A 21,841-nucleotide genomic window follows, 5' to 3' on the forward strand; every position below is an offset into this window, starting at 1 on the left:
GCTCCGCCCCCCCCCCCGCTCCGCCCCCGGCCCCGCTCCCTCCGGCCCCGGCCCCCCCCGCTCCGCCCCCGGCCCCGCTCCCTCCGCCCCCGGCCCCGCTCCCTCCGGCCCCGGCCCCGCTCCGCCCCCGGCCCCGCTCCCTCCGGCCCCGCTCCGCCCCCGGCCCCGCTCCCTCCGGCTCCGGTCCCGCTCCGCCCCCGGCCCCTCTCCCTTCGGCCCCGACCCCCCTCCGCCCCCGGCCCCTCTCCCTCCGGCCCCGCTCCGCCCTCGGTCCCCCCCGCTCCGCCCCCGGCCCCGCTCCCTCCGGCCCCGGCCCCCCCCGCTCCGCCCCCGGCCCCGCTCCCTCCGCCCCCGGCCCCCCCCGCTCCGCCGTCGGCCCCGCTCCCTCCGGCCCCGCTCCGCCCCCGGCCCCGCTCCCTCCGGCCCCGGCCCCGCTCCGCCCCCGGCCCCTCTCCCTTCGGCCCCGACCCCCCTCCGCCCCCGGCCCCTCTCCCTCCGGCCCCGCTCCGCCCCCGGCCCCGCTCCCTCCGCCCCCGGCCCCCCCCCCCGCTCCGCCCCCGGCTCCGCTCCCTCCGGCCCCGGCCCCGCTCCGCCCCCGGCCCCGCTCCCTCCGCCCCCGGCCCCGCTCCCTCCGGCCTCGCTCCGCCCCGCTCCCTCCGCCGGGCCGGGGTGGGCCGCGGGGGCATAAAGCGGCGGTCGCGGTTGCGGTCCGGCTCCGCTCTGCTGCGCTGCGCCATGGCCGCGGCCCGGCGCAGGGTGTCGGTGGGGCTGGGGCTGGCCGGGGCGGCCTGCGCCGTCCTGGGGGTCTGCCTGCTGCTGGTGGGGCCCCTCATCATCAAGGAGCAGGTCGTCAAGGTCAGCGGGGCCGGGGGTTCTTGGGGGGGGGGGGGGGGGGGGGGGGTGCGTGTCTGCTGTGGGGGCCGGGGCGGGGGGGGGGGGGGGGGGGAGGGATGCACGTTGGGTGCATGGGGGCTCGGGAGGCTGGAGCCGGTGCATGGCTGGGGGCTTGGTATGGGGCTGGTGTGCGTCCAGGATCCGGTGCAGGGGTGATGGTGGTGCAGAGTAGGGTGTGCTGGGGTCGGTGTGCAGCCAGGGCTGGTGCATGGGCATGTTTTCCCTGTCTAGTGTAATCCAGGGGAGCGGGAGACAGCTCAGTACTGAAGGGTCTCTGCTTCAGTGTCACTCTGAGCCGCCTCACGATCTTAATGCGGGCAAATCCGGGCTTGGATATTCCGCCCTTGGCTACAGCAAGCGTGCCTGGGCTGAACGGGCTCTCATCCCTGATTAGCAAGGGCTGTTTGCTTAGCTGGAGTTGGCTGGGGGGCATAGTGGTGGTGGTTGGTGCTGGGCTGAGCAGCCGGGCAGGGCTGAGCATTGCCCTGAGCACCAGCCCTTCCCCTGTCCCTACTGCCTTTACCTGCAGCACCCCTTTTGTAAATAGGTGTACAGATTACTAGGCTCAGACGTACTCTGGTGAGATGCTTTCCAAACTGGAAACGGAACAGGCGGTGTGCAGGAGTGCTCTGAAGGAGCCTCGTGCATGGAGCAACCTCCAAGTCATCTTCTGCTCAACTAGAAAACCTAAAGAGCTGCCTCTCTGAAGACCTCTTTTATCCACAGGATTGGTCCTGAGGCTGAAGGAGTGTTTATCCCCCACGGTTAAGGTGTGGGGCTGTGGATGGAGTTGTTGGTCTGTTCAGTAACTGCTGCACGGAGACTTGGGAGCCAGTGCTCCTGTCCTTGCTGTCGGGACACCAGTTATCCTATTGTAACGAGCCAATTGACTCATTCTCACGTTTAGCCAAACCTTTTTCTCCCTGCCCAGAGGAGATGTGCCCCCTGCCTGGGCATTTCTCCAAGCTTGCACCTACCCAGGTCAGCACTTGGAAATGTGCTTCTGATGAAAGAGGCGAGTAAAGGGTGTGGTTACATGTGCCACAAAGTCTCTGCTGAAAACAAAGTTCTGCTTAAGCTTACCCTCTGGAAGTGCTGCTGGCTGGGCAAAGCCAGACGGTCCTATGGCTTAAGCAGTAAAAGTCAATCTCTGTCCAGTCTCATGGACAGCAGGAGCTGGTACCTGCAAAGAAAAGGCTGAATGGCCCCTGCAGAACAGGAGTGACATTTGTGATGCAAAAACCTTTCTGCCCTCTCTTTAGCCAATCCTGATTCTTTCTACCTGATTAGCTAATTCCTAATAACTTGCAGCGAGAACAGAAGATGAGGAAAAGGCCAGCCCTTGTTTCTCCTCAGGTCTCCCTTCATCTCAAGCCCTTGGTCTTCACATCTTCAGCATGACCCAAGTGGTCCTGAGCTCTTATGAGGCTTAATGTGAAATGGAAAAAAAATAACTGAGTGCTGATGTCTAGGGTGGTGAGGAATATCCAGGACCTTACTCCTGGGTTGGTCTTCAGAGTGGTGGGTAAGAGGAAGAGCTGGGCCTTGAAGGGCTAGTGGCAGGGGTCGGGCAGGTGAAGGCTGGCTTGCCAGTCCTGGCTTCTCAAGATCTGCATGGAAGGTCAAGATGGTGTATCCTGATGGAAAAGCACTTAGGTGCAAAAAAGGTTGTAGTTTTGGGGATATCTTTGAGTAAAGTCTATAGGGGAATGCACGGTAGAAACAGGGAACTCGGAGCCCAGCTCCTGCCCCATTTGCAGAAACTGAATCTGCATCGGCTGCTGTCCTGGCAGCCGGGCTGCCTGCGGCATTGGCCCTGTAAAACCTGGGGATGTTGCTTTTCTGGAAGCACCTGGAGTGCCACAGACCTACCTAAGACACGAGCTTTAACATAGTGAGACTGCATCGACTCATTCATCTGCCACTTACCATTTCTTCTCCACCTGGGAACTCCTGTGCTGTCCCGCCTGAAAGCTGGCAGAAGACCGACAGCACTGTCTTTCCTGTTTTAGCAGGGTGATGAGGATGGTGGTGAGAGGATGTGGAGGATGAGCTCTGACACTGAGGCTGCGCTTGCACGCAGCGTGACTGCTTCTCTCAATCTGAAGAAGAAACCTCAACTCTCGGTTTTAATGAGCAGGGTGGCTGAAGCCTTCCACCTGGAGAAGCAGGATGTGGGCACTGTTGGTGGAGCTGGTGGTCCCCTCTGGAGGAGATGAGCAGTAGCCAGTTCCTTTCAGTTCCTCAGGAACAGAGATCAGCATGGTCAGGAGGAGCCAAACCTCTCAGTGACGCTTTGTAACTCATCTAAGTGAAAAACACTCTATTTTTATTTCAGACATATGACCATGTTTGTTTCGACCTACAAGTAGATTAATTCTAAGGCTACCCTGTTAAGTAGATCTTGCTTAGCAGCGTCTGTGGAGTATCTTGAGCTGCTGTGCCCAAACGGGAGAGGACTGAGAAAGGTAGCAGGGAGCTGGGATGCAGCTCCATCTGACTGTGTACATATTATATAAATAAATGCATATGCAATAGGGGATCCAGGGAGTGCGAGACAGAATAAGCAAGTAAAGGAAAGCAGATGTTGCTATTCAGACTCCGTTGGACACTCAGGAGTAGGGATTATAAAGCTGGCTAAATAAAAACTTGTCCTCTAACTGCTTCTTTGCCATGAAATCCTTGAGGCTGGCAGGATGGAGGCTCTCGGCCAGCAGCGGGTGGGTGTTGATGTGGAGGTGGGAAGGGTTTGCTAGGTGGGTTTCACTGCACTGTGGAGATGTCTGCTCAGGGGTGGCACTTGGAGGATCTGGGCTTGAGTGAGGGGCTTGGAAAGCCCTGTTGCTTGCGGGTGGCGCAGCCTTGCCATGAAATGGCTAAAGAAAGATGGGGCGTTGCAGGGAAGCCTCCGGCAGCTTTCCTTCTCAACCCCCTGTGGCGGTGAATAGTCAGATCGAGCCACTCCAGGGCAGGAGAGCCGTTGTGGGGCTGCCGAGCTGCAGCGGGATAATGCCCACATGCCTTCACCAATTAGTGGATTGAACTCACTTCCATAAGCCCGCTGGGTTACTTAACCATGGCAGGGGCTTGTGCTTGCAGAAAAAGCAAAGATTACGGTGGAACAAACCCAAAATAAATGCTCAAGAAGGAACAGGCTCTTGTCAATAAGGCAGCCCCCAGGAGGCAGGGAGTGGAGACAGATGTGCCCAGCCCAGGAGCTGGCATCTTGGAGCTGGTGAGGGCTTAAGTCAGGTTTGGGCTCCTGCAGGCATTTCCCAGCGAATGGGACAATGATATGGAAACACGATTGTGCATTGCTTTTGACCTGCCTTATGACCAGCTATGAGTCACCACAGGATGGCAGTTGAGAGGAGGCAAAGGTGTCCTGCACGGCACTGTCGGGACACAGCTGGGTTGCCATCCCAGTTCTCTATCTGCTTTTTGGGAATTTAGTGGGCCCTCCCTGCCGGTACCCAAACAGTTGTGCAGATGGATGTGCCCCCTCTCCCAGACCTTGCCCGCTTCTGGCTGCGTGGAGCTGCCAAACCTGGCGGATGAGTGGAGGCCTTTGGGACAGGGTTGTTTGTGCCAGGCGAGTCAAACATGCAGAGCTGTGAATAATTCAGTGCTGGGTTGTCTAGCGCAGAGCGAGCCTCCAGCACATCAAAACAGCTCCGAAATCCTGTGGGTAGGATCTGGAAAGTTCAGCCTGAATAAATAAGCCTACAGACATCCTGTGGCATCAACTTTGTGCTTCTGCATACATAAGAGTTCCCAGTTTAGATCTGGCTCGGTTTCAGTCTGCATAACATGCCTGGATCCTCTGGAAAGCTCCTGCTGGAACTGCCGCCTTCGGCTGGGCCTGATGTGGAGCCAAGGGTGCATGTACTCAGCTGCAGCCACCAAACTCAAGAGTTGTCTCCTTACTCTTCCCACCCCCCACCCCCCTTGCAGAACGTCAGGATCGACCCCAACAGCATCTCCTTCAGGATGTGGAAAGACATTCCCATTCCTTTCTACCTGTCGGTGCACTTCTTTGAAGTGGTGAACCCCAAGGAGGTCCTCCAGGGAGCGAAGCCAGTGCTGAACCAGCGTGGACCCTACGTTTACAGGTCAGGTACCCCTTGTGGTCCAGCTAGGCGTGAGCCTGGCCACTGTGCTGCCTGCCAGGCTCCTGGCTGACTCCTCTGGCAGAAGGGCACGGTATTAGCATGCTTGGCTCGAGTCCAGTGGCATAGGATTTTAAAGCGACCCAAATGTGCTCTAATTGCTCTGATCTTGCTAAAGCCAGAAGTAGGATCTCTGGCTGCTGGGGTGGTAAGGCTGGTCTGTGCTTCACTGAGTTGTGGAGCTCAGTCCTGTGCTAGGTCCTGTTGGGCAGCCAGACCTGGGCTCATAAGGTCCAAACAAAGGCATGAGGGGTGTTGCTGTGGTGGTGGGCAACCCTCATTTTCAGAGTGGACTTGTTTCATCTTCAGTGTGCATTTAGGAGTCCAGCTTCAGAGCTGGAGTTACCTCAATATCGAACTTCATGGATTGGCCTAAGACCTCTTATCTAACATGAGACCCAGAATCTGCCTAACATGAATGCTCTGGTCATGAGAACCAGTATGGAGCACTGAAACTTGCTCAGGCCCACCTGCAGCAGGGCTGTATTTGCCCTGGCTGAGGATGGTGGTTCAAGCCCCAGATGCTTCTCTGGACCTGAAATGTGAAGTGATGGTTGATGTTGAGTTGAGCGTGTGAACTTACCCATAAATAGTGATATTTGACACATTAGTGCCTAAACATGTAGGCAAAGTTAGGTCAGCAGCGTAAGCAAGCTCATGTGGGAAGATTACTGGTTTAATCCAAAGCTGTTTGAGTAGCGCTGGGGAGAAACCTGGCAGTATGTGTATGCCCTTGTTTCCCCTGGGCTTGCTAGGTTACACCATAAGACCATGTGGATTCTGTATGTTGTGATTGCATTGGTCACTTGACTTGGGGAAAAGGCTTCACTTACTATAAATAAGAATAAACAAAGGGGCAAAGCTTATTAGTGTCCTTATGTTCCCGCTGAGCAAGATTAGTGCCCTTCCCTAATGTGGGCTGTAAAACAGAGGCTCCACAATAAAGGACTTTGTTTTTGCTGGTGGGTTGAGCTTCAGCTTCCTCGGGAGCTGCAATAGGCTCGCGATGTTGGGAACAACCTCGTGCTACTGTGGAGCATTGCAGCCCCCATGAGACTGGGCTGCCCCCGTGGCATGGAGCAGAGTGGTGGAGGTGGCATGCCTGAAGTCCTGAGGAGCAGGAGAGCCGTGATGCTGCGTGGAGGGTTGAGCTGCTCTGAACCTGGGAGCCATCAGGGAGCTCTGGGGCAAATCAGTGTGAGCTCGTTGGTGGGGCTTGTGCGATCTTGTTTGGTCCTCTCCTGTTTTGCAGGTTGTTTTGGCATGTGGGTTGGTGTAGGTCTGCTTATCTGGGTGTCTCTCTGATAGGGCTGGGCTTTTCAACAGCTGTAGGCGAAGTGACAGAGGGGATTTATGCTTTTGTCTGAGACGTTTTGTCAGCTGGGAAGAAACACTTGGTGTCAGCAAGCTGCTGCAGAATCCATCTGTCAGGGATGCCTCACTCCCAGGCTGCCATCTCCTCCTGCTAGACCCTAACCCTGGCCGGGGTGTGAGGTTGACACCGCCTGTTCCCTGGCATGCTGCCTCCCCTGCTGTCCCATGGCTTCTTGCTGGGGTTCAGTCTCCTTCCTCTGCTCTTCAGAAGCAAGCCCAGGCCTGTGCAGCCCATCCTTGCTCCGCAGGCGTTGCAGAGGCACTACGTGGGGGAAGGTTCCCATGATCTCTCCCATCTCTTTGCAGAGAGTTGAGGTATAAAACAAATATCACATTTCATGACAATGACACAGTCTCCTTCCTGGAGTACCGGAAGCTCTTCTTCCAGCCAGACATGTCCAACGGCAACGAAGAAGAGTACATCGTTGTGCCAAACATCTTGATGATGGTAAGAACTTGTTCCCTGCATGGGTACCAACTTCTGAGCTTGCGATGGGAGGGCGATGATGCCCGATGCTGACTCAAAGCTTACTTTCTTGTAGGGCTTAGGGCTAATCAAGCCATGAGGTTGTTAAGCTTATAAAATGCAGTTTTCTGCTTTCTGGGTGTTGGTTGTCGTGTTGGGCTGTTACCCTTCCAAAAGCAGAGTGGGCAGAGGGGCTGGCAAAGCGGCTGGGCTCGAGTATGCAACCTTGTCTGAGTGTCCTGGGGAAATGAAGCCTGTGAGCCGTCAACTGCTTTCCTACCAAACTGGGTATAAATGGTGAACCTCAGTTTGTCCAAAGGATTTCTCTAGGGCTGTAGATCGGTGCATCAGAAGGACCTTGCTGAGCACCGAAAATGCATTGCTTCCTCTTTGTTAAAGATGGGGCTCTCATCTCAGAGGTTTGTTTTCTTTCCCAGGGAGCGGCTGTAATGATGGAAAACCTGCCAAACTTTGTGAAGCTTTTACTGAGTGGAGCCCTGGCTGGCCTGAAACAGGAGGCATTCATGAACCGGACGGTGGGGGAGATCATGTGGGGGTATGAAGACCCTCTTATAGACACAATAAATATGCTTGTTCCTGGCCTGATTCCTTTCAAGGGAAAATTTGGCTTATTTATAGAGGTAAGTAAACTGTTTCTTGGGAATACTAAAATCACAGCAATATTGGTCTTGGGATTGAGTGTCTGGGCTATCCCCCTCACAAACTGTTTGGAGCAGCCATGTATAGCTGGTGGTGGTTGCGTAAGGCTGCCTTAATTCTCCACTCAAGCAGAAATGCATGTGTTGGAAGCTGTCGCTGGCAACTGAAATAAGTAAAAGTTCAGTAGCGTCCAGTGCGAAGCACCCCTAGAGCTGACTAAGCATGCAAAGTCATTAACATATTGCAGTCTTGCTGCATATAATGGATTAAAAGTTAGTTTCTTCTCTCTGCAGCTTAACAACTCCAATTCGGGACTGTTCACAGTGAACACGGGCATGAAGAACATCAGTCGAGTTCACATGGTGGATTCATGGAATGGACTAAAGAAGGTAGGTGTCAGGCAGCAAACCTCTAGTATGGGGGCAATGCCTGATCTCAAGCAAGAGAAACTGAAAGCTCTCAGTGCTGTTGTATCTCTGGGTCGTAGATTTGAAGGCAAGTTTCTATGGGACTTCAACTGCTGCAACTTCTGTTCTATCAAATTGCCAGAAGGCAGCCGAAGGACAAGAGGCTTGTCATGAAGCATTAAGTTCAGCTCATCAGTGTCACTTGTCCTCCCTTGTCCTCCTTGCTGATGGAGCTGGTTGCTTCTAATGGTTGAAGTCCCAGGCTCCTGTGGCCTGTGTTTAAGGCATTATTTAAATCTCCTTGTTAAAGGGGTGCTGATTCTTCCCTTGTGGAATTCCGCTCTGAACTAAAATCAATTGAATCTACAGATCAACCACTGCGGGAGCACTTGAGAGAGGGGGATCTTGTCCTGTTTTTCCATTAATTGGGCAGATGTTTGAATGGGAAGGATCTTGGAAGCTCTTCAGTGTTGCTATCTCAAGGTCCTATGGAAGCAGTGTAGAGTGGTGGATGTCCCATGCAGGGGTGGAAGCCAACTCTCCAGCAAGCTCATTGTTCTGAACTCTTCTCTCTACATCTGTCCCGCAGGTGAACTACTGGCGGAGCAGCGAGTGCAACATGATCAATGGGACCGCAGGGGAGTTGTGGCCACCGTTCATGTCCCCAACATCATTGGAGTTCTACAGCCCCGATGCCTGCAGGTGAGGCCACGGCTGCCAGCTTGTCCCTGTGCAGGTGGCAGGAGATGCAACGCTTGTCCTGTGCACACAGAGCACCTGTGACAGTGCAGTGACGCAGAGGGCTCAGGACTAGTTTCTGTAGTTAAAGTTCAGCTGCAGTTCAGTGTTGCAGTCTCTGAGCTTTGCAAACAATGTAGTTGTCTAATTAGCAGCGTCTTGTGGTATTCATAAATACCTTCCAGCTCACTGGAGGAGTCTAACTTGCCCATGTTGAATCAGTAGAAAATAACCAGTCTAGATAAGATACAGGAGGCAAGCGGGAGAGTAAGAGTTGTCATAAGGAAATGCTGCTATAACTGTTTGCAGAACTGTCAGCTGACTAAATGCTTGCAGAAGTGATGATGTGGGGGCTTGTGCCACAGTTTCCAGGCTGCTTTTTTTTTTTCTGCCTACTTCATGCACTGCTGTGCGTGTCTGTCCTGTATAAGACACCGTGACCTTACATGATCACGCAGGGGTTAAAGTACCCTGCAGAGCCTGCCTGTGTGGAAACTCCCTGAGGCTGGAAGGAGGGGAGGCCAGGAGGCAGGCAGTGGCACAAAACCCTGTCCCTAACTTGGGGAAGATAATGTTAATTCAGGCTTTGTAGATAGTGCTGCAAAACAAGCGAGTGCTCATGCGGAATAGAGAACAATGACCTCTTCAGCGGAACAAGCAAAGTCAGCTGAGCCAAGTATTAGTGCAGAAACTCCCCTACACAAGGGACATCAGCAAATACCAAAATAGCCTGGAGCCAAGGACTTACAGGGAAGTTTACTGGCAGTCAAAGTTTAAATACACATACCTGTTTCTGTAAAACTACAGAAATCTTCTAGGGCACAGAGCATGTTTCCAGGTAAGGCGTAAGGTGAAGTAGAGGAATCTGAGCTTTGTTTCTTGTTAGCGCAGGAGGTTCCTGCAGGACAGTGCTGTGGAGGAAGTGGCTTTGCCTCTTCACCAGGCAGTGCTGTCTCTTCTCCCCAAATCTTTCTTGGCCTCTCTGCTAGCCTGGATGGCTAGGAAGGAGTCAAACATCAGTTGATACATTAAGAGCATATCTGCCTTGCTGCAGGGCATGCAGGGCTCATCTCCTATGCTGTTTGCACATTAAGTGCAGCTGATGCTGAGATACAACTACCTGGATGTCCCTGCAAGGTAGGCAAGGCTTTATCCTGCTGATGTGCTGCAGCAGCCTCTGCCTCCTTGCTGGAAGGTGAGCACAGCCAAGGGGCATGCACGTAACTGCTGCACATACCCTGAATCCCCCATCCTTGGTCCTGGTGTCGGAAGGCAGCTGTAGGAATTAGCATCCCCTTGGCCTGCCCAGGCTGTCTGCATCCCTGCAAACATCACTTGAGTGCGAAGGGAGCAAACTTCCCTCCTGGAAACTTGCATCTATCCTGGCCAGCTGGTAGCAATAATGCAGCATAACATCACTGGCCTGTTGTATCAAGAAAAAAATCTTGCTCCATAATGTAGTAAAATTTTCCACTCCCCTGACAGCTTATATGCTGGAGTTGTGCTGCAAAAGAGATTTAGCTGGTGTCCATCCCCTGTGACAGAGTGCTTCTACCTCAGAGCCAAGGCTTGCACAAAGAGGGTATTATCTCTTGGAGAGCAGCCCTGGGGATTACTACATGCCTTTAAACAACTCTCATCTGGATACTGCAAACAGACTTATAAGCCTGTGGCTTCTCTCCATAACTAGTCCTGGCCAGCCCTTTATCTGTGCTTAAAACATGGAAAGCAAATGGCTTAAATACTCATTCCTCATCCCAAGCACTGCTCTGAGTGTCTTGATCTCAAAGTCTAAGTTACGTTGCAGATGCATTTTATCCAGCAAAGATAAGAGCCTGGTTCTGGGCTGGGAACCTGTTGGCTAATCCTGATCCTTCTTCACTGAAACCCTTCCAGATCCATGACACTGGTGTACGAGCAGTCTGGGAAGTTCAAGGATGTACCCATCTATCGCTTTGTGGCACCGAAAACTCTCTTTGCCAATGGCACAGATTATCCACCCAACGAAGGCTTCTGCCCCTGCATGCAGTCTGGCATCCAGAACGTCAGTTCCTGTAGGCTAAGTAAGTCCTTGCCTCCCCAGGCTCTCCTTGCCGTACCGATATTAAACTGTAGGGATACGATATGAGCTTGCCTGTCTGGAAAATTGGCTCTGCTGTCTGCCAGAGCGCTAAAAGGTACTGCCAGGGTCTGCGTGCACAGCGTTCTCATTTGCACTCCCGCAGGCATCTCAGCAAGGAGGAAAAGAGGGAAAATCCTTGTGCCCAAAGTCCCCTCAGTCCATGGCCCTGTAACAGCCTGGCATTTGTGGGAATGCCCAAGGATACGATGGGTGTGTTATGTCCCCCGGGCTGGGGAGGGAGCAGGCAGGGGAGCAAGGGTGGGAAGAGGCAGGCCATGTAACTGCCAAATTAAATGTTAACTTTGGATGCTGAGTGTGGGTCACGTGGGAGTGAGAATTCAGACTTAGTGTCCTAACCAGTGTCTCGGTACAGCAAGTTACCATGGCATTGTAACCATGAGGGGAGAGGGTGGCTTAAATACTGGGTCTTAACCCTCCCAGAGCAATGGACTAAGCTGCAGGGTGGGAAGGGAAGGAGCTTTCTGGTTGGGAGGAGAAAAGTATAAAAGCCTGTTCAGAACAAGTGCTGCAGTGGCTTTAAAAAAAAATTAACAAAAAGTCTCAGATGGGTTTGGATGAGCTTAAAGTGTCTTTGTTCTCATCCAGATGCACCGATGTTCATTTCCCATCCTCACTTCTACAATGCTGACCCAGCCCTGGTGAACGCTGTTGAAGGCCTCCACCCCAGCAAGGACCAGCATGCGCTCTTCCTTGACGTGCACCCGGTGAGTGAGCCTGGGGGGGGCCCTCTCCTTGTGCTGGGGGTCCAGCCTGGGCTGGGGGGCTGGGTGGGGAAGCCTGCCACTGGCTGCGTGGTGGCCTCACTCTGCTCTCGTGGCACTGATTTGAGCAGGTTCCATAGTGCAAAGACTGGCAAGGACATGTGCAGATAATGTCAAAGCCATAAACTAATTGAATAATTAGCCTGGCTTCTAGAGAATTGCAGAACTAATTATAACCATAACTGTTTTGATAAGCACAGTCAAGTTCTTTCCACTGACTCAGGTCTATAACACCAGGAGGTGTATCTAGCAGGAGCCCAGTTATGCCCCAAATCTGCAAACATGTACTGCCATGACTGGCAAAGTCTGAAGACTGCGCTGTAGCTGAAGCTGTTGCCATAACTTTTGGGCTGGCTGCTTCTACTCTCTCAACTTGCTTATCTGGCTGCTTCTGCACTGGCCTGTCGCAGCGTTATGCTTTGTGCATATCTATAGCATAAGGGTGAAGTCACCACTCCAGTGGTGATGAGCTGGGGTGTCCTGAGCCATCGTTGTCCCAGCTGCTGATGGGGAGGGGACTTTGGGATCTTCCACCCACGGCCCGTGTTGCATGTGGTCAGGCCTTTCAAATGTTTCGTGGTGTTTCCTCAAGCAAGGAAACCTGGAGGTGAGGTAAGGTAAGCTGTGCTTCTTCTCTAGGCATTGGGTTCCCTCTGCTTTTCTTAACACAGTTGAGGAAGTCAAGTTTATTACGGTATCAAACATCTACTGATAACAGTACAACTAACTATATTCTTATCTAGCTGCAGTCTGCTCAGTACGAACAGGGGCAATCCAACAAAAACTCTCTGCCCTCAATGTGTTGCAAAACTGCAGCGTCATGAGAAACCAATGCCTTAATGGGTGTCAACAAGACCAACTTTGAAGTGTGGTGTTTTCATGGTCTTAGGGTGTTGCTGGACAGTGGCTGTTGGTTCCTAGTTACGAGAAATGTTTTGTCTTTTGTGTGCATGAATCTTTTGCATTGATGCATTTCCCTCCTGCTGCTGGTAGGATGAACAACGGAAGAAGCTCATCAGGCTTCAGAAAACACTGAAGTTGCTATTAAAACATCCTGCCTAGGGAGTCGCAGGTTACATATGCTACTCGGTGATTTGAACTTGTCCGGGTTCAGTCCCACAAGCCCTGGGTCACACAACACCCCTCTGGATCATGCTGTCTGCCTGCTGAATGCGTGCTGCCGCCTTCTGCAGCAGCCACGTCTGTTCAGGTTAGCTTTGTGCTTCAGACCACCCCAAGGGAGGTGCTCCCTTCTGGATGCTACTGTGTGCAACACTTGCTGGCTGGTGAGCATTCAAGTGAAGGGGACAGACTGCAAATTGCCGTGGGGACAGTGCTGTCCCTCCATGAGCAGTCATCCCCAGAGCCTGAGGACCAGTGCCTGGTTGACCGATGCTTGTGCTTCGGTGGAAACCCCAGCCATGCTCCTGGTCTTATGTGTGGTGACTGCAGTGGATCTCTGGATGATCCAGTCCATCGCTCTGGAAGGTAGCACCCAGAGCAGCTATGATGGAAGGCAAAGGGCTGCTCTTCTGCAAAGCTCTCCGTCAGTACAACCAACATTTGTCTGAACTGGTTCACCTCTTCCTATGCAGATGACGGGCATCCCCATGAATTGCTCCATCAAGCTCCAGCTGAACCTGTACATAAAGCAGGTGTCTGGTATAATGTAAGTAGTCACCTTTTAGAAATGGCCATCTCCCTTTCTCAAGCAGGGAATGCTGCTGATGCTGGGGTCACTGCAGAGTTTACTCTTCCCAAAGCTGAAGTAGCTTTAATGTTACCAGTTGTCACTGTTGCAGAAGCCAGCTGGCTTATGTGGTGAAATGTCAGCTATTCCAGTGACCTCAAACTGCCATCCTTTAGCGGTGCAGTGTGTGGCTGTCTGTCTGCTTGGCTCCTGCAGCATTCCTGCACCTGACCGGACAGCTGATAAATGGACTGCGTCTCCTGGTGAGGCACAGGAGCGGTTCCTCTGCACTGTGCTGCTCCTCAGAAGGTGTTAATCCAACACAGAGGCAAAACACACTCTGACTACAGGGTTAACAGTTGAAGCCTGTGTCCAAAAAGACACCTTCAGCTCTAGGAAAGCAAACAGAAGGGCTCTAACGGTTGCGTGGTGCCAGATGTTAAATACCCACAAGGATGGGAGCGTGCACTTGCTGCTTTGGCTGGCTCTAGTGCATACACCAGCAGACAGCCCCAATGCTGTGAGCTTGGCTGCACCACCCTCTGGTACCATGCAGGTGACTGAGATGTCTTGGGAGCTGCATGGAGTTTAGCATTCCAGTTCACTGAGTTCATGTCCCTGGAGCCCAGATTTGGGATGGCACTTGCTGCTGTTGTCAGGCAGTTAAGCACGAATGGAAGCGTAAGCTCTGCTCTTGCATGAAAGGCCCAAGTTGGACCTGGTTCCTCAAGGGGGGAGCAGCTCACTGAAGCAGCAGAAATTGCTACCTCCTTACACAGATTTCCTGGCCACTATCAGTCTGTCAGACCTGTCCCTTTAGGAAGAATTTTGATGCTGGCTGTAGCCTGATCAACCAGAAATCTAAGTGTGTATTTCTTATTTTTTTCTCTTCCTCCCCCACCAGTCAAACAGGGAAGATCAAGCCAGTGGTCCTGCCGCTGCTGTGGTTTGCAGAGGTGAGCTGCCTTCCTCAACCTGATTCTGCAGAGCCTCTCCTCTGGGAAGGGGTAAAATGCTTTGCCATCACCCAGGGCTGGGGAAACTCCACTTTGAATAAAGCTTTAAGCCAGACAGACTAATTAAGCACCAACAGAAGGCTTTGCAATACTTGGCTATGTCGTTAATCCCTCTGAGCTGAACAAATCCTGCACTATACTTCATAAACCTCTGGCTCTGTCCTAGAATTGGGGTTAAATAGGGCCCAGAACAGAGCTGCTAGCATCCCCATGCTAATGTGGGCCAGCAGTCTCCAGCTATGTGCATGTCCAGCTGACTCCAACTATTTAGTAAAAACTTCTAGCCTGACTGAATCTTGCATAAATTCCCTAATCTGTGCTGGGAGGTGGTGGGAGAGGAGTTGTGCAGCTGGTCTCTCAGCCCTGGGTGAGAGGGAAATGCTACTGATAACTTTGCTTTTCTTTGAGCAGAGCGGTTCCATTGAAGGCTCAGTCCTAAAGGAGTTTTACACCAACCTGGTGCTGATCCCATCCCTGCTGGACTACCTGCAGTATATCTTCCTTGGGCTGAGTGTCCTGCTCATTATCTCAGCAGCTGTACTCATGGTAATGAGTCAGGTAAGAACTTGCAGATGTCTAGTGGGAAATGCTGTTAGTCAAATCAGACTTAATCAGATGATGTAGATTGGGCTGACAATCTAACACTCCTGAGGAAACATTGGCTGATGCCACGAACCATGTCCTGATGGTGCCAGGTGCCACCACATAGCAGCAGGACTTCCTTGGCCATCTAGAAATTGGGCTGCAAATAGATAACATAAAAGCATTTCTGGCCATCTCTGCACAACAGTGATGGAAGTGGGTTCCTGTAGGAGGAGGCATTTCTCAGCTCATCCCGCTAATGAAAGAGCAAGCCTAGCTTATCAGCTCAGCCTCCATGGAAAGCAGCAGGTCTGTGCCGTTGCACAAATCTGTGCATCTCTGCAGGGCCCCAACAGTTTTCTAATCTGAACAGAGCCTTCTTGAGGGGATGTAGCTACTTGAGCGCAGCTTGTTCACAAATGAAATGCAGTCGCTGTGTTCTTGCAGAAGGGGCACAGACACCGTGGCTGCTTCTCAACCCAGACTGGATGCTGTCTTGCCCTGAAACTCGCTTGTTTCCCTGCAAACTACTCCAAATAGCTCTGGAAGTTGAACCCTCAGGGTCTTTATGGATCTGGGCTTACTGAGAAGCGAAGACCTTTGAAGCCTGCAGGGAGCTGGCAGCTGGGTAGAAGTTGGCCGACGATGGGGCTGGCAGTGAGAGTGCCTGGCTGGCACAGGAGTCTGATCTGAGCTGTAAGGACAGAATATAAAACAGCTAAAACACTTGATGGAGATCTGTGGCTCCGGCTCTAAAACATTCATCTGATAACACTAAGCTCTCTAAAAGCTTTAGCTCTTAAAGTAGAGATCCAGCTCTCCACCCTAACCTATATCAAAACAAACTTACTTAGTTTTGCACTGCAGTCCAATGGCTTGAGCTGGCTCTGAAGCTACAGAAGTGAAGAGGCTACTTGTGGGGATGAAAAGGCAATGCTTAGGATGAGAATGGGCTAAGGGGAGAGCACGCGCAAGGGGCTGCTTTTGCTCAACTTCCTGTAACTGCCCTTACTGAAACGCTAATGCAGACCCACTTCAAATAGTGCCAGGGTTCTCAGAGTACCACGTAATTGGATTTTAACCAAGCCTACAACTGCTTAATTGACTTAAACACATGATCCCAAATCCCCTTGTTCCTCCATGCACTTCCCTGCAGGGTGGGAGCGATGCTAGGGCTGAGGGCTCAGCGTTAAACCCTTGCTGTGCTCCCGAGACGGTCAGGCTTTGTGTGCTGAACCTCTCTGCTTCAGCAAATGCAAGTGGTTGCTGGCAAACAGACTTCACTCTGCTGCATAGCAGCAGCATATCTGAAAAAGTCTGTATTTGCTGGGCAGCTATTTCTAAGGCCTTACGCAGCCCCGGGCTGGCATTTCCTCACCCTGCTTTGTGCAAGTCTTAATACCTGGTATCAAAGAGCCTTAGCCATGCCAGAAAGGGTCAGGAAGAAAAGCTGGATTTTAAATTTACTCAAGTCAACTGAATATCTGCTTGTGAAATATCCCAAACCCAGGCGTAAGCCAGCTGTACTTGGGTGCTCAGCCAAAAGTGTCAGGAAGTGCTAGAACTAAAAATCACCTGCAGGAAGCACCTCGCTACCTGGAAAGTGATTAAAAAAGCCTCAATGACCTTATAAATCTCTAAGGAAGCTGTGCAACAACACATGAAAGCCTCTGCCTAATGAATAGGTAAAAGCTTGCAAACTGGAAGACAGCAATTTGCAGCCAAGGTGTGTTCCTCATTTGATTGAAGTGTTGCTGATCTAGCAATGATTGCTTAATCGTGCACAGTCCTCCCTCTTGAAGTCACAGGTGATGTCAGAGGGGGACACTGAGCAGGGGCATTGTCCACACCTTCATGTGTCTGCCAGTGTGAAGGTCTCCCTGAACCCAACTCCTTCCTGGAGTATCTTGTGTGCCTTTGGCTTCTGGAGGGAGCAGGGTGCTTTAAACCCAGTCCAGATGAGGTACTGTGAAACACTTAAATCTTAGTCTCGTGTATAGCGGAGCCAGTTTGAAATGCATCTGTTGGACCTGCAGTCCTACAAAATGTGTAAATCTGTACAGGTGTAAAACATACCCAGATGCAGCATTGTAGCTCTCCTGCTAATGTGGCCTAAAGCCTGTGTGGTGACTCATTTAAAAGGCAAACAGACCATTTTAAAACTGGCTTGACACTGACCAAAATCTTAACTAGGGCTTAGTTTAACCTAAATTTTGAAATCCTTATTAATAACTAGATTCTAGTTAAACAGTGATTTAAAATCTCCTCCTAAAATTGGAACCCTCGTGGAATTTGTGTCCAAGTGCACCATAAACTAGCCTGATTGTCTTCTAGGAAAAATGCTCTTTATTTTGGAGTAGCAATAAAAAGAGCTCAGACAGTAATAAGGCCAACCAGGCTGCCTCCGGTTAAGGGGACGGTGTTGCGGGAAGCCAGACTGTAGGTGGGTACCCAGTCAAGGTAACACACTTTTCTCTCATCCTGATTTGATTAAGCTTTGCTTAAAACCAATCGAATGGAAATATTTACTGTTCACATCCACCAGACATGCCCTCTTGGCAAGCTTTGATATGATGATGATGTTGTCTCATGGCTTTATTCAGGGCAATTTAGATGGCTTAATACTCACATGTAACCAGGCTGCAAGCACATGCTCTTATTGTTTCTCCTGGTGTACCTGATCTGCAGCCCTAATAATACCACAGGGATCAGGGTGAAAAGTAAGATTGGTGTGAGGAAACACTTTTCTCACCTCCCCCCCCTCCCCCCAAGTGTTTGAGATCCAGAGGTAAGTTTTTAAATGGGTAAACACTCATGGGGGGTAACAGAGGTAGTCAAATGGTGGGTGTCACTCCCCTCCTGCATGCAGGGAGCCTTGACAGAAAGGCTTTCAAGAGGGAATTTCTGATGTATAAAATACCTGGGTTTGTATTACAGGATCACAAAATCACTGAATCGTTCAGGTTGGAAGGGACCTCTGGAGGTCATCTAGTCCATCCCCCGTGCTCAAGCAGGGTCACCTAGAGCCAGTTGCCCAGGACCATGTCCAGATGTCTCAATATCTCCAAGGATGGGGATTCCCCAACCTCTCTGGGCAACCTGTTCCAGTTCTTACAGTTTTCACAGTAAAAAAAAAAAAGTGTTTCCTAATGTTCAGATGGAACCTCCTGTGTTGTGCCTGTTGGCTCTTGTCCTGTCCCCTGGACACCACTGAGAAGAGCCTGGCTCTGTATTTACACCCTCCCTTCAGGTACTTGTATACATTGGTAAGGTCCCCCTGAACCTTCTCCAGGCTAAACATATGAGATGCTCCAGTTCCTTAACTATTTTAGTGGCCCTTTGCTGGACTCTTTCCAGTAGCTCCATCTCTCTTGTCCTGGGAAGCCCAGAATTGGACACAGTACTCCAGGTGTGGCCTCACCAGTGATGAGTAGAAGGGAAGGATCACCTCCCTTGACCTGCTGGCCACACTTCTGATGCAGCCCAGGATGCTGTTAGCTGCCTTTGCTACATGGGCATGGGCACACTGCTTGCTCATGTTCAACTTGGTGTCCACCGAGACCCTCAGGTCCTTTTCTGCCAAGCTGCTTAAGAGTTGGGTGACCCTTAGCGTGTACGGGTGCATGGGGTTGTTCTTCCCCAGGTGTAAGACTTTGCACATCCTCTTGTTGAACCTCATAAGGTTCCTGCCAGCCCATTTCATCAGCCTGTTGAGATCGCTCTGGAGGGCAGCATGGCCCGCTGGTGTATCAGCCACTTCTCCCAGTTTTGTGTCATCAGCAAACTTGTAGATCATTAATAAAGGTGTTAAACAGGATTGGACCCAGTATTGACCCCTGGTGTACACTGCTAGTTACTGGCCTCCAACTAGACTTCATGCCACTTCTCCTGACCCTCTGGGCCTGGTTGTTCCATCAGTTTTCAATCCACCTCACTGCTCATCCAGCCCATACTTCTCTGCAAGGATCTTACGGGAAACAGTGTTGAGAGCCTTACTGAAGTCCAGGCAGACGATATCCACCGCTTTCCGCTCATCTACCAAGCCATTCATTTCACCATAGAAGTTTATCAGATTGGTCAAGCATGATTTCCCCTTGGTGAAGCCAGGCTGACTACTCCTGATGACTTGTCCTTCATGCGCCTGGTAAACGGCTCCTAGGATTAGCTGCTCCAGCACCTTCCCAAGGATTGAAGGGAGGCTGACTGGCCTGTAGTTCCCCGGGTCTTCCTTCTTGAACTTCAAGATAGGAGTGATGCTTGCTTTCCTCCAGTCTTTGGGCACCTCTTCCAGTTTCCAGGATTGTTCAAAGATGATGGGGAGCGGCCTTGCAGTTGTATTGGCCAGCTCCCTCAGCACTTGTGAGTGCATCCCATCAGGGTCTGTGGATTTATGTACGTCCTTTTCCACCAAGGGTATGTCTTCCTTGCTCCAGACTTTCCCCTGGTCTCTGGGTTCCCCTGCCTCGTTCAGCAACAGGCCCACATGTCCCCTAGTCTTCCTTTTGTCACCTGTGTACTTACAGAAGCCGTTCTTGTTGTCTCTGACATCCCTGGCCAGATTCAGTTCCAGCTGGGCTTTGGCTTTCCTAACTTCATCCCTGCATGCTGGGAGAGTGCCTCTGTATTCCTGCCAGGTTACCTGTCCCTGCTTCCACCTTCTGTATGCTTCCTTTTTGCGTTTGAGTTTGGCCAGAAGCTCATTGTTCATCCACATAGGCCTGCTGGCATTTTTGCCTGACTTGGGATGCTTGTTGGGATGGACTACTCTTGAGCTTGGAGGAGGTGATCCTTGAATATCAAGCAGCTTTTTTGCCCTGATTATCTCCCCCCACCTGAGCTCTGTAGTCACTTTTGATAATTTCCAGGTGGCCCTGGTGGTATCATTGGTGCCCACACAGAAGAAGCAGTGGGTAATAGTCAAAGGGTTGGATAAGCCTCGCAGTCCCTCCACAACACCCTGGATCCAGGTCCCCAGCAAGCAGCAAATGTCTCTAGATGACCGGTCAGGTGGGCAGATGGGTGCCTCTGTCCCCAGCAGCAGGGAGTGACCCGCTACTGTCACTTGCTGCTTCCTCCTGGGGGTCTTGCATGATTTAGGGTCAGGGGGCCCACGTGATCTGCTTGAAAGCATATCTGTCTCCTCTTCAACTTTGAGGGTGGTGAACCTATTTCGTAGTTGTAAGCCTTTAGGTGGAGCAGGAGCCTTCCTCTTGGTGCCAGAAGGCACCAGCTTCTATCCTTCACCTTCCCCAGAGGTTGTACTTACCATTATACTAGGGATGGTTGCTGTCTGTGTCTCTGCTGCAGCTGGGGTCTGGGGGTCTTCAAGCTATTGTGTCCCAAAGAAGACCCTGTCCATCTCCCTTTCATCTTCTCTGATGCTGTGCAGCATGCTGACTTTGTCCCGTAGCTCCTCCACTTGGTGACACAGCTCTTCAGGCTGGGCGTTGGGGGGTGTTACAAGTGTCAGTGGGCAGGAATGGAAATAACTTCATTTTGTTATGGGAGGAGATGCAAAAATCTTCAATTTAAGAAGCCTTCAGAAAAGGGTTCTTGGCCATGTGAAAGTCCAAGAGGTTTGGGGCACGTGTGTCCCAAGTGGGGATGTAGTGACGCCTGTGCACTGTAAGGTCTGACCATAGTGCCACCCCAAGTGTGCGGCTCTAACCGCTGTCTTCTCTTCAGAGAACCACTGCCGAGAAGAGCCCACGCCATCCCACCACGCAGAGCAAACCGCCCCCCTCCTCCGAGACAACACCGCTCCTACATGACGCTGGCACGCTGAGCCAGGATGCCGAAGCCTGAGCCGCTGCCCCTGGCACACTTCCCACTGGGACACGTCCGTGCTGGGGGCGAGACCCGCTTTGGGTCCCCAGAGGTCTCTGGAAGGTGAAGTCGTCCTGGGCAACTCAGCGGAGACCCTGCACACCACGGCAAAGCCATGGGACAGTACTGCGGCACCAGCACTCCCGCGCCGGAGCACAGGAGACCTCATCCAGACATCTGAAACACAGTGTTCAAGAACCCTTGTCCCCAGGGGGCCGGCATTTGCCACAGCCTCTCTTTCCCTGTGGGCCAGTGGGAATGAAGACCTTCGCTGGCTGATCCGAGAAGTTATTTTGCAATTTAAAGCTGCCTGTTGCTAGGAATAAAAGGCACTTTAATAGAAGCCTTTAAAATAAATGAGGTTTGTATACGTAGCACTGATGGGATTTAGTGATCTTTTTAAAAGCTACTGTTCATCTCGGCGTAAGTGGCTTCAGGACAGCAAGCCCCATTTGCCTTTTATTGCCACTTGATGTGACTGGACCACACCGCAAATCAATTCTGGGTGCTGTCACTTCAGTGATGTCTCTCTTAAAGGCTTCCCAGGGTGCCTGGAGCGTGCCAGGGGTTGCTCCTGCCTTTGCATGTGTTGGAGAGTACAGTGGTGACTTTTACAGTCCCAATTCTGTGCCATGACCTTGCGCTCCAGTGATTCCAGTCCAGAGCCCTTTTACTTAGCCTCTCCTTGCTTTAGGTGACTGAGTGAGATGAGCCTTGCCAAAAAACTCGGTGGTACATCTGACCTGTCACTCAGCTCCTGACAGACAGTTGTCCCTGCTGCCTTCTCAGCCGTCCAGGGTCAGCTCTTCTGCCCGTGCGCTGACGGTGCTGGAGGCCATCGCATCGCTCTGCCCATGCTGCCTGCACATGGGAAGGGAGCAGGCAGAAGCTTGACCCTCTCCTTGAGCATTAACTCAAGATACTTGTGCTTTTGAGATGGAGGAAGCTATGTGCAATCATGAAAGTAACAATGGCCTCAGTAAGATTTGATGAAACTATTGCAGATTTCTGAAATGAGGTCTTGGAGGATCTGGGGCTGGATGTTAATTAGGGGGCGGGTGGGCTGGGGTCACTATTTAATAGAAAGGAAGCCCAAAGCCCAAGGATAGTCTTGG

General features: G+C 51.9%; 1 protein-coding gene across 4 annotated transcripts; it reads left to right on the forward strand.

Annotated features, from left to right (window-relative positions):
* Positions 1-689: 689 nt before the first annotated feature.
* On the forward strand, positions 690-21,107 carry SCARB1 (scavenger receptor class B member 1). 4 transcript variants are annotated; one of them, XM_076352563.1, is made up of 13 exons: positions 690-855; positions 4,849-5,006; positions 6,744-6,885; positions 7,341-7,544; positions 7,857-7,952; positions 8,560-8,672; positions 10,605-10,771; positions 11,437-11,555; positions 13,208-13,281; positions 14,207-14,258; positions 14,730-14,876; positions 17,235-17,343; positions 20,586-20,651. In XM_076352563.1, exons 1-12 carry the CDS (start codon positions 736-738, stop codon positions 17,310-17,312), a joined length of 1,470 nt encoding a protein of 489 aa, XP_076208678.1. In that variant the 5' UTR covers positions 690-735; the 3' UTR covers positions 17,313-17,343; positions 20,586-20,651. The 4 variants fall into 4 exon arrangements, with proteins under 4 accessions (XP_076208678.1, XP_076208679.1, XP_076208676.1 ...); XM_076352564.1 differs by lacking the exon at positions 20,586-20,651 and adding an exon at positions 17,838-17,903; XM_076352561.1 differs by lacking the exon at positions 17,235-17,343 and having other exon boundaries at positions 20,586-21,107.
* The last annotated feature ends 734 nt before the right edge of the window (positions 21,108-21,841 follow it).

This window comes from Aptenodytes patagonicus, chromosome 15, assembly GCF_965638725.1.
Source record: "Aptenodytes patagonicus chromosome 15, bAptPat1.pri.cur, whole genome shotgun sequence".
NCBI lineage: Eukaryota > Metazoa > Chordata > Aves > Sphenisciformes > Spheniscidae > Aptenodytes > Aptenodytes patagonicus.